At 60.2% G+C, this 11,422-nt stretch overlaps 2 protein-coding genes across 3 annotated transcripts; one reads left to right on the top strand and one right to left on the bottom strand.

The window, feature by feature from the left end:
* Positions 1 to 668: 668 nt before the first annotated feature.
* Positions 669 to 6,877, bottom strand: RHBG (Rh family B glycoprotein). The gene is made up of 11 exons (XM_075039531.1): positions 6,662 to 6,877; positions 5,934 to 6,137; positions 4,308 to 4,494; positions 3,758 to 3,908; positions 3,479 to 3,626; positions 2,996 to 3,162; positions 2,655 to 2,792; positions 2,342 to 2,475; positions 2,015 to 2,136; positions 1,587 to 1,660; positions 669 to 1,377 (listed from the first exon to the last, which is right to left on the bottom strand). Exons 2-11 carry the CDS (start codon positions 6,112 to 6,114, stop codon positions 1,312 to 1,314), a joined length of 1,368 nt encoding a protein of 455 aa, XP_074895632.1. The 5' UTR covers positions 6,115 to 6,137; positions 6,662 to 6,877; the 3' UTR covers positions 669 to 1,311.
* A 1,342-nt stretch (positions 6,878 to 8,219) lies between these two features.
* HAPLN2 (hyaluronan and proteoglycan link protein 2) lies at positions 8,220 to 11,095 on the top strand. 2 transcript variants are annotated; one of them, XM_075039529.1, is made up of 6 exons: positions 8,220 to 8,620; positions 8,839 to 8,952; positions 9,228 to 9,578; positions 9,805 to 9,921; positions 10,028 to 10,213; positions 10,351 to 11,095. In XM_075039529.1, the coding sequence occupies exons 1-6, from the start codon at positions 8,566 to 8,568 to the stop codon at positions 10,632 to 10,634; spliced, it is 1,107 nt and encodes a 368-aa protein (XP_074895630.1). In that variant the 5' UTR covers positions 8,220 to 8,565; the 3' UTR covers positions 10,635 to 11,095. The 2 variants fall into 2 exon arrangements, with proteins under 2 accessions (XP_074895630.1, XP_074895631.1); XM_075039530.1 differs by having other exon boundaries at positions 8,409 to 8,627.
* The last annotated feature ends 327 nt before the right edge of the window (positions 11,096 to 11,422 follow it).

The following is an 11,422-nucleotide window of genomic DNA, read 5'->3' as shown; positions in this document are numbered from 1 at the left end:
CCTCCCCCGGGGGGGAGATGGTGCTGGCAGCTGGGGACACCTGCACCCATGGGAACCCCACATGGTGAGCGCCAGAGTCTGGCACTGGAGGTGTGAAAGCGTCTGGCAGCCGCCCCTGGGCTCATGGGAGGTGGGTCCCCCCCCAGGCCTCCTCCCACTGGGGACCTCCGGCACGGCCACCACTGCGCCTCCGGGAGCCCTTTGGGGATGTGCCCCTGCTCCAGGTGCTGCAGGACCCCCCCTTGGCTTCACTTGAGCTGCCACTTTCCCAGGGTGCTGGAACCTGCTCCCAGGCAGGAGGTTTGGGGGCTGCTGCCCGCACCTGGAGCAGGCAAGCAGGGTGAGAGTCTCTCTGCGGGGGGCATGAGGAGATGGGGTGCTGGGTGCTGCTGGGGGCCCTGGAAAGCAGGGGGACCTGGGGGCTGCAATTGCCAGGGGAGCATCCATCGCCCAAAGGGGCTGAGTGTTGGGGGGCACTTTCCTGTTTTGAGATGGGGGGGGCTTTTTCTTGGCCCCGGTGCAAGGTGATGAGTGGTAAGGGGAAGGCAGGGGTCACCCCTGTGCTGGGGACCCTGGTTTCACCCTGGACTTGCCCCTGGGTGGTGGCTGCTCTGGGCTATCGCATGTTCTGGTGGCTAAGGCTCCGGTAGGGTACCCTGCTTGGGGGGGGGTGGGCAGCGCAGATGGTGACAGGGTTGGAGCAACCCATGAAACCAACCCCATCGGCATCAGTCTTTAGGGTGCAGGGGGGTCCTGGGGGCTTTGCTTTTCTCCCTGAAAAGAAACCTGAAGGAAACCCAGCCAGCAAAGCTGGGTGGGTGCTATGTGAACTCACTGGCAAATCCTGAAGCTACAAAGGATCTACGTGTTTTAATTGTTGTGTGCAAAAGTATCCATAGAAAGTCATTGCTGCTTTCTGTGGACCCTGGTACGCCCCTTCCCTGACACAGCCCTCCTCATTGCCACCTTCTCTTCAGAGAGCAGTAGATGGGGAAATTGAGGCACAGAGCAGAGCGGGGAAGTGGCTGAGCCAAGTCTGGACACCCAGAGGTGTCCCTGGAGCAAGCCGGGTCACTCCCACAGCAAGCACCCATATCACTGCAGCATCTCTTCACCCTCCAAAGGCCCATGGGCACTTGGCCTGCTCCCAAAACCTCTGGGACCAGGAACTGGCTCCCACATGGGGACAAGCCTGGCTGTCTCCGGAGCAGGTTGCTGGGAAATTGAGGCTGCCAGAAGCTTCCCAACACTGGTGATGCCAGCAGAGGGTTGAGGCTGGTGGTGCAGGACCTCACCGTGGGATCAGGGTCATTAGACCAAGGTGCTGGTGCCCGGCTCCTTTCTGCTTTCCCTGCGGTCGCATCCTTCCTCAGCCACCTGCACCAATGCAGAGATAGAGAGGGGCAGAAGCAGGGCCTGCTCGGAGCAAATCAGGACTGGATGGGGGGGACCTGGGGGGCTTTAATGAAGCTGTCTCCCACCCTAAACGCTGCTGCAGGAGGAGGGAGGGTATCAGCAGCGGGGGGGAAGCATCCAACCCCTGCTGCTGCCTGAGCCCCGTAAACCCTTATTTTTACCAGCTTTACCTCCCAGAGGACCGTGTTTTCCAGGTACCGCGTGTCCGGGGGAGACCTCAACCCTTTCACTTTCAGGACGGCTCCTGAGGATGCCCAAAACCGGGGGAGGGCGTCTGAGAACGGGGCGGCCGGGCCAGCCCGGCTGCTCTCGCCGGGCTTCCCCTGACATCTAGCGGCAGCGCTGGGCTGGGCTGCACCGAGCCCCGGCCCCGGGGGCAGCAGCTCCGGTCCCAGCCCAGGCCCCGGGGCCAGCTCCAGCCCCGGGAGCAGCCCTAGCTCCGACCCCGGCTCCGGCTCCGGCCCCGAGGGGGTTTGCGCAGCGCCGAGCACCCGCCCCGGCTGATGGGGACGATCCGTTTGGGGGCTCTTCCTGGCTTTTCCCCAATTCCCGCCGCTCCTCACACCCTCTGTCCCGTCTCACCGGAGGCAAAACTCACCCGTGAGGCTGCCTCCGAGCATGGCGAGGAGCAGGGTGATCGGCAGGGCGCAGAGCTGGCAGAGCGCCTGGTCAGTGGCCGTCCAGCTGCCCTGGGCCACCAGCGGGAACAAGAACTCCAGCCTGCAAGCCGGAGCAGGGATGTGGGTTTTTTGGGGAGCTTGTTCTCCCAGGCTGGGAAAAGGGGGCTCCGCTCATGGCTCTGGGTGATGTGCCTTAAGCGGGCGCTGTAACAGAGGGTGCATGGAGCATCTCCAATTTTAGGGGTCATGGCTGCCCCAGCTTGGTGCATGGAGTCACTGGTACCCCTGATTCTGGCTCTTCTCACCTGCCACCGTAAGCATCTGCAGTGGCCAGTGCCGTCAGCAGCGTCCCCAGCAAGGCGCCCAGGATCCCCGGCAGCCCGTGGACATTGTGAACCCCACATGTGTCCTGGATTTTCAGCCTGGAGCACAGGACAGGCTGGGGAGAGCGTTTAAGGAAAAGCTGGGGTTTGGATGGGGGATGCTTGCCCAGGGAGGCTGTGCTGCGGCTCGGTGTTTGCAGATTTGGGAGCTGCAGGTTGGCAATGCAGCCTCCCCCAAAGGCAGGTGATCCCCTGACCTGTGACCGGTGTCCTCAGCTGTCCCAAGGCAACTCACCATGAGGAATCTGAAGCCAAGTGGGGGGATCAGGCCCGCCAGAAACCCTGCGACAAGGGCCCCGAAGGGGGTGACCAGCATCTCCCCAGCCATACCCATCATGGCCGCACCAGCCAAGGTGGCATCCTGGATCTGAACCTGATGGAGCGGGACATGGTTAGGGGAATTGTCTCCATGGAGGATATCAGCATGGGGCTGGGGGGATTTGGACTTCCTCGGGGATCAAACTGGGTCTTAATGAACCAAAGAAAGCCTAATGGGCATCCCCTCTTGCCCCGGGTGTATTCATGCTCACTGTCCCTGTAGGATGGGACGTGGGTTTGTCCCAGGAGAGGACCTACCATCCGCAGTGTGCCCTCCTCGTGGAGGATAGGTGAGAGGACCAAGGTGGCCAGTGTGCTCGCCGCCAGCGAGAAGTAGGTGTTGAGCACTGCCCAGGGCTCAGCATTTTCACGGACCGTGGTGGCTGAGGTGAAGCTGGGCCAGAAGATCCACAGGTAGATGGTTCCTGAGGGGAAGGGGAACAGGTAGGTTTTGATGTTGGAGTTGATCCCTCATGGGAAAGAAACTTCTTGCTAGTGCTAAGAGATGCAAGTGCCCACAGCTTGCAGTGTGGGAGGTTCAGGTTGGATATGAGGAAAAGCTTTTTCCTGGAGAGGATAGTACAGCCCCAGGACAGGTCCCCAAGGAGGTACAAGACCTCTGTCCTTGATGGTTTGCGGGACTCTGCTGGTCAAAGCCACAGCCACACTGTCCTAATGTTGGTGATGGTCCTTCCACCACCATGTCTATGACTCCGGGGTTGTAGAGTTCAAGCTCCCTACCAACCACAGCAAAGACATCTGGCTGGTTCCCCGTGTCCTGCTGCTTTTTGCACTTGTCCATATGGGGCTGGTGCAAGATCCGTGAAACCATCAAGCCGAAATAAGCACCAAAGGTGTGGACAGTCAAGGAGCCCCCGCTGTCTCTTACCTGGCGAGTACAGAAAAACACTGTACAGGAAAGGAGGATATGGGATTTGTCTCTACAAACAAATTGACATGAGGAGCTGAAACCCATAGTCACCCCCTTTCTGGTGGGCCCCTCCCCGATCGGTGACTCACCCCCATGAGACTGAGCAGGATGTATTCATTGACAGTGAAGAGGATGACTCCCATCAGGGTCAGCAGCAGCATCTGGACAGGGTTTACCCTACCCAGAACAGCTCCGGTGGAGATCAGAATGGCTGCGGTGCAGAAGTCGGCACTGACCATGCTGGGAAGGAGAGGGAAGGTGTGGGGCTGGAGGACAGGAGCTGGGGAGAGCAGGGTTTTGGGGAGACGAGAGCTGAGCCTGCAGCCCAGACCCTGTATCCCACTGCTCCTGCAAGCTGAATGGGCAGCCCAAGCCTTGCAATGTTGGTGACAAAGGAACAGCTGAGCTTGAGGCGGGGGGGGCCAGCGTGCCCTCCTAAATGCCTGTCTGTAACTTGTTGGCAGTACTTACATGGCCCTTACTAGTGTGGTACTCAAATAACCCAGAAGTCTGGTCCTACTTGCCCTCATCATCCTCCTCCAAAGCAGAGCTGTGAGTTTTACAGAGGAGGGAGCCAGTGTGCCAGGGCTGGACCTGGGATAATCAAGGCCAGGCAGCAGCAGCTCCCTCCTGCCTTACCTCTGAGCTCCCACGTAAATTTTGCCATTCAGGAAGAAGTGTAAAAAACCCTGGATCAGTACGGCCCACTGGATGGCGAAGGCCATGATGAGGATGCTGATGGCCACACTGCCTGGCCCGTAGCGGCTGAGGAAGGCCACCAGGAGCCCAAAGCCAAGGAGAGCTTGGAGGTGGACATCCCGGAAACCTGGAGGAAGAGGGACAGAAGGATGGGTCTGGAGGTGTCGAGGACAGGCAGCCACCCTCCTGCCTGCTGGTCCCTCTGAGGGGGCTCAGACACCCCCTGCTTTAAGAGGTTTTGGGGAGCTGAAGGCTTCAACTGATATAAATCAGCCTTGCTCCACCTACGTGTCTCTGGAACTGTGGTGGATCTCCCTTGGAGATCTCCAGCGGAGAGCATGAGCAACCACTTGTGCTAGTGCTTTTGCTAGTGACAGGTAAAGCTGTCCCCGCCTGATGTGGCCCCTGCCACCCTTTGCAGTGGCTCCTGGTCTCCCCGTTTGCAACCACTCTGTGCAGATACTTCGGTACATGCATGTGGTTCAGCCTGCAGCCCAGAAACCTCTTGGGGTGGCCAAGAGCCATCTACATCCATTACACCAGCACGAAGGTGGGTCTGAGATGTCAACCACACCCCGGCACCTCTCTGCTGTCCCTGAAAACATCATGTCCCACTTCATGGGACAAGAGGACCGGAAGGGTGAACAGAAAAATGGGACCAGTCTGGTACCGTTTGGTGGCAAACCAGAGGAGCGGGGACCAGATTCTCACTTGTGCTAAATGCCCTTTGCACACCTCAGCCATGCCGAGAGCTGTGTCCCGTCCTTCCCCGTGTGCCGAAGCCGTGAGTCACCGCCTGCGCTGGGTGCGGTTACGTGTGCAGGCAAAACCAGGAAAACCTGCCTGCTCCCTGCTCCCTGATGGGTAGTTCTGCTCGGCTCAGCTCCCCTCCCTTGGCCAGGGTACTCCAGAGGCTCCTTTGCAATCACCTGCCTTGTCCTTGCCTCAGAAAAGCCGGGGTCAGTCCCTTATCCCCCAGCCCAGGATGAGTTTCGCAGCGATGCCCGGCGTGCGGGAGTATGCTGCCAGTGGGGCAGACCCGCAGGCCTGCACAGGGAGCTGTGGCAGCACCAAGGGAGCTAAGTCCTCTGTGAAAGGGCCTTGGTGCAAATCCCTTGGCACTGCAAAACCCGACAGGTCGGTGGGAAGTTTTGCAGACCCCAAAGTGCCAGGAGCAGCTGCCATGCTCCCCCCCGGCGATGAGAGGACAATCCCAGGTTAATCGCTGCACCAAGTGGTCCCCTCCGCGCTCCAGCTGCCGAAATGCATGTCCTAGACCCAAATATTCCTGTTTTGGGCCTGGCTTTGTCCAAGAATGTGGGAAATCCTTGCAGCACATCTCCTGTCCGCCCACTGACCCCTCTTTGGTGGCATGCACGAGTACCCCAACCCTGCGGCTTGATGTTCCCCCTCCTCTGTTTTACTCTGGAGTCTGATCCAGAGCTAGATGGTGTGACAGATCTGCAGCCTGGACCGAGCATGGTGACATCCCATGCCACCCCCTCAGGAGCGCCTGGGGACGAGGTAATGCCGCTCCCTCTACCCACCCGGGGTGGGGGTACTCACGGGGGTGCTGAAAACCCGTGTCCTGGTTTCTCCAGCTGCAGTTCAGTTGCTGGGAGCAGAAGCCGGGGCTGCTCTCTGGGCCGTACCGGACAAAGACAGCGAAGAGGATGATGGTAATGATTTGGAGGAGGAAGCACAGTCCGGAGAGCTGGAACCTCGAGGCGGTGGTGTACTCAGGCATGTTGCTGGGGGCAGGCAAACCCCCTGAAACCGGGGAGAGGCTAAGAGAGACGCGCCGGGGCGGCAAACTCCGCCTGCCAGGGCGGCTGCCAGGTCCTGCCCTCGCCTCGGTGCTTCCCACAGGTGGAAGAACCGGCCGGGAGCGGGACAGCACTGTTAACACAGAAACCCTGGGCTGGCACGCCTTGGCACCTGGTTTTGCCACATCAGGCGGCTCAGGCCACTGTGCCGGGGAAGCACACGGGGCTTTTGGTGTCAGCATCCATCGCAGCTGGGTGCAAGAGGGTCAGGGTGGGATTTGGGGTGTGGGGGGAGCCATGGCTGGGGGACATCCAAGGTTTCAGCCTTTCTGGAGGTGCAGCATGGAAGAAAAATGGTGGGTTTGGGGGATTGGGTCAGACAGAGGAGATGGAGGGTGGTGGAGCAAGCACGGTGGGACTGACCCGCTGCAGAGGTGCTGGGCTCTGGCAAGCTCAGCAAAACCAGGTTTAAACTCCCTGGTCAGTAGGAAAAATGATGGTTCAGGGGGGCTTTGGTGAAGAACTTACCTGTAGGGCTGTGTGGGGAGGAGGAGAAGCTGAGCCTTGAAAAATAAGGGCGAGGAGCGCTGTCAGAGGCTGCTGTTAGCAACCCGTGCCAGGAGCTGGAACGCGAAGGTTTCCTTTGCTTTACTTTGGCTGCTTCTGCTTTTGCAGAGAGGTGTTTGTAATGCACCGAGAGCGGGTACAAATCCCAAAAAGGGAGAGGAAGAGAAGAGCAGCCGAGAAGTAAAACACAGTGTGTGTTTGGGAAGTGACTCGGATAACTCCTTTCCAAAGCGCCGGGCCAAATTATGATCTCAGATAAGCAGCATCAGGCTGGGGTCATGCCCTGACGCCAACAGGATGGGGAATGGGAATGAGTCACATTTGGAGGGCCCAGCAAGTGTCCTGCTTCAGGCTGTGGTTTTGTGAGAGCCGAGGGGTGTAGCTGTTGCCTTCACTTGGGAAAAATGCAAGAAACAGCTCAGCTCGTTTGTGGTACCACAGAGCTGGGAAACAGCATCCTCCAGCCAAGGAGCCCTGAGCTGCTGCCCAGGGATGGGCATTGCTGGAGGGGATCAGGATCCACTTTTGCAGCCGTGGGCATGGGAAGTGTGATGGAGGGAGATCACAGGTGCTCTCTGAACAGCCATGGACCCACAAAATAACTGTGGGGAGATGCAGGAGAGGAGCGTGCAGTGCTGCTGTGGTTTAGCCTTTCTCTGCTTGGGGGGAGCAAAGTTCTGGCCACATTTTGCTCATTAAAATGAGCCAAAGCTCATTGACCAGTTTGAGCTAGGAGAGCCTTGCAGGCTTCCAGTCCAGCCTGCTGGCATCAGTGTTAGGGCAGGTTATTGCATTAACCCCTCTGTACAAGCAGCCAAATTTGAACAGGGGCTGGGAGCCGTGGGAAGCGGGCTGGGTGCAAGGGGCTGGGGAGACAGCGTGCGCCCTGGTGCCACTTCCCCCCAGGGAGGTTTGTTTTCTGTGCCATGCGTGCCACGGCGAAGCCAGGATCACTGTGTCCCTTGGTGCTGGGGACAGATGCTGCTTGTCTTGTGTTTCCTTTGAGAAAAGCTTCCTCCACCCTTGGAGATGGACCCTGGGGGAGGGAGAAGATAAGGGAGCCCAGAACACAGCCCCATTGTGTGGCCCTGTTTTGCTCCCAGCAGCATCCCGGCCCCAAAGTGACGATGGGGAAGCCTTTCCGATGTCTTTTCGCAGGGTAGGATAAGGCCGGTGGGATACAAGACGCCCCTTGCACAACCCACGGGAGCCCCAAAGGATGGGAACAGCATCCCCGCATCAGAGACTTGAGGTGGAGGGGGCATAAAATTAACCATTGTCCTGACGTCTGCGGGAGCAGCGAGCACCATCCCAGCACTGGGGGCCAATGACAAGGGGAGGCCTTGCTGGTCCAAGGGGCTGCCGGAGCCCTGTGCGGTGCTGGCATCTTCCCTGAATTCCCCAATGCTGTGGCCTGCAAATAAAGGGATGTTTGTTAGCTGGGCACGCTGTGTTTTGCCGAGCAGAACAATAAAGAGAAAGATGCTCACAATGGGAAATTGTGCTTCCTCCTCCCTGTGCGTTCCTCGGGGAGGTGTTGAGGGGGAAAAAAAAAAAAGAGAAGAAAGCAGGAAGAGACGGCAACAGGGAAGGGAGCGAGGGCACGGCCAGCTCTCGCCACTCCCGCGCACCATGGGAGCAGGCGCCGAGGCACCGCGGGGCCGTGGGGCTGCCGGGACGCTGCCCACCCTGGGACGGTGACAGGGAAGGGGCTGGCTGGGAGCACCCACTCGCCGCCTCCCATGTCCCTGTGTCCCCTCTTCCCGGCAGCACCGTGACACAGATTTGACCCTTCCGGAGCCCTCGACCCTGCGATGGGGAAGCTGTGACGGAGACAGGACGCAGCGGGCACCGGGGCAGGACGCATGCTGGAGGCTTTGGATGGGACCGGCAGCTCCCCAAAGGACGCAGCTGGGGACGGTAAGAGGTGTGCGGCACTGGGGAGGAGGGCTGGCACATTCTGTTGGCTCGATGTCCTGCGAGGGGACGTCCCCTTTGCACAGTAAATGTCAGTGAGCCCCCAGCTGAGCAGGGCCATCCATCGGCCCCATGGCATCCCCAGCAGCAAGCACTGCAGATGCCCCCAGCCATCGGAGTACATCCCACCGCACATCCCTGACCCCTGCGCCCCCCCCCAGGCACCGCCCTGCCCCCAGCTCTAAGGATGCACCGGCTTCTCCTGCTCAGCTCCCTCTGGCTCTTGGCAGCACCCCCAGCATCGAGCATCTTCCAGCGGCCGACGGGGAGCCCGGGTAGGGAGCAGGGCCCAGGAGGAGGATGGGGTGCTGCTGTTTGGGGTCGGTGCTGGAGGAGGGAGGTGGTGCTGGGGGGATCCAGCCAGGCAGGGGCTGAGCTGTGTGTTCCCAGGGTTGTAGGAGCAGGGAAAAGAAGCCAGGATGGGTGATGGAAACCAGGCTTAAGATGCCGATGAGGGTTGAGGGGTGTCAGGGGAGGCGTTGAAGAGGTGGTGGAGCCACAGCAGTGTTCTGTGGTGAGCCAATGCTGAGGCTGCCCGGGTATGCCGCAGCCCCCCCCCACCTGCAGTACCTGCTGGAGCCCCTTCACACCACGGTGCACACGGAGCGGGGTGCCACGGCCACCCTGCCCTGTGTCCTGCGCGCCCTGCCCCGCAACTACCGGGTGAAGTGGAGCAAGTTGGAGCCGGCCAACTATCGGGAGAGCATCATCCTCATCACCAATGGGCTGTACCACAAGAACTACGGGCCGCTGAGCCCACGGGTGCGCCTGCGGCACAGCCACCGCTACGATGCCTCGCTCACCATCACTGATGTGGCTCTGGAGGACGAGGGACGCTACCGCTGCCAGCTTGTCAATGGGCTGGAGGACGAGAGCGTCTCGCTCACGCTGCACCTCGAAGGTGAGGCTGGGGTACCTCCTGCTGCATCCCCCAGGGATGTGGGAGAGAGTGGAGAGGGGACCCCGGACTGGGACTGGGGGTCCATGGCTGGGTGCTTCCTCCCCTGTGTCCCCTGTTGGAACACCCCAAGCCCCAGCCTTATCTTCAGCACTGAATCCCTAGGGATGATAAGCCAAAGCCTCCTCGGGGAGAACATCTCCTTCACCCTCTGTCCCCGTTTCCTCAGGTGTTGTCTTCCCCTACCAGCCCAGCAACGGACGCTACAAATTCAACTACCATGAAGCCAAGCGAGCCTGCGAGCAGCAGGACTCCCGCCTCGCCACCTACCAGCAGCTCTACAAAGGTGAGGCATCCAAAAAAAACCCCTCATCCACCCCAAAATGTGCCTTGCTGGGCGCAGGAGTGGGGAGGAGGGAAGCACTGGTGCCGACCCTCCTCTTGCCCTGCAGCCTGGACGGAGGGTCTGGACTGGTGCAACGCCGGCTGGATCCTCGATGGGACCGTCCACTACCCCATCATCAACTCCCGGGAGCCGTGTGGTGGCCGCCTCCTCCTGCCGGGCGTTCGGACCTATGGGGCCAGGGACAAGCAGAAGGACCGATTTGATGCTTTCTGCTTCACCTCTGCTCTTCAAGGTAGTGCTGGCATCCCCTCTCCCTCCCACAGTGGCACTGAACCCTGATGCCCACCTGTATTGGCATCAGGGCTGGGGTTGTTCCCAGGAAGCCATCCGTGGCGGGTGCTCACCTGCCATGTCCCCATTCATCCCCAGGCCAGGTCTACTTCATCCGGGCCCACCTGAACTTCAAGGAGGCCGGACAAGCATGTCGCAACCACGGGGCTGCCATCGCCAAAGTGGGGCAACTCTACTCCGCCTGGAAGTTTTCCCAGCTGGATCGCTGTGACGGGGGGTGGCTGGCGGACGGCAGTGTGCGGTACCCCATTACCACACCCCGCGAGCGCTGCGGGGGGCTGCCGGACCCCGGCGTCCGCAGCTTCGGCTTTCCCAGCAAGGAGCTGCGGACCTATGGCACCTACTGCTTCGTGGGGAAGTAGGAACGCCAGAAGGAGAGGTGGGCTGAGCGAAGGGTACCGTGGTAGGATGCCGGCCCTTGTCACCCAGGTGGAGAGCTTGAGGTGGGGTATTAGGGGGGTCTCCCAGTGATTTCGAGTGGTTCATGCATCCTCTGATGGAGCGATAGAGCTGGGTTTGGGTGCTCGGTGCATCCTCTGATGGAGCTGCTCCCCACGCCCCAGCCTGCTTTGGGGCTTGTTGGGTGTTCGGGGCTTGCTGGAGAAGCCAGACACATTGCTGGGCCAGGAAGGGGGTCTAATCCAGACCCCCCAGCCAGCACCACAGGCCCCCCCTTCCCCAACCCCGGTGCGTCCCTTGGCCCATCCTTGCTCCCCACAGCCACAAGGACTCTGGCTGGTGCAAGCGCACTGGAGGGCAGGGCATTAACGAGCGTGACTAATGGAGTTTCGCCTTCTCAATTAATAAAGCGATGGTAAAGCTGCACGGCAAAGCCACGCTCTTGCCTGGCCTCTGTCCCCTGGGACTGTCTGGCCTCTCAAAGAGGGGAATTTGACAAAGACTTTCCATCTCAAGCAGGGGGGCAGCCAGTGTGGCCCTCCCCCCCAGCCACCCTGTCCCAGGGGTTATCGGTGTTCCTGGCACTGCACACCAGGGGTTTCTGAGTTTTGCTGTCCGACAGTCAGGGAGAGCTATAAAAAGCACTGGAGGTGGCACAGTGGAGGGGGAAAACCAGTGTGGGGAGATGCCAGCATCCCCTGGCACCTACAATGTGCCGCCCAAGTCCCATGTGTTTGCCAGGAGCAGCATC

The sequence above is a fragment of the Buteo buteo genome, chromosome 11 (assembly GCF_964188355.1).
Source record: "Buteo buteo chromosome 11, bButBut1.hap1.1, whole genome shotgun sequence".
NCBI classification, from domain to species: Eukaryota; Metazoa; Chordata; class Aves; order Accipitriformes; family Accipitridae; genus Buteo; species Buteo buteo.
The sequence above is the reverse complement of the archived record's forward strand: the minus strand, read 5'-3'. Positions and strand labels throughout refer to the sequence as shown.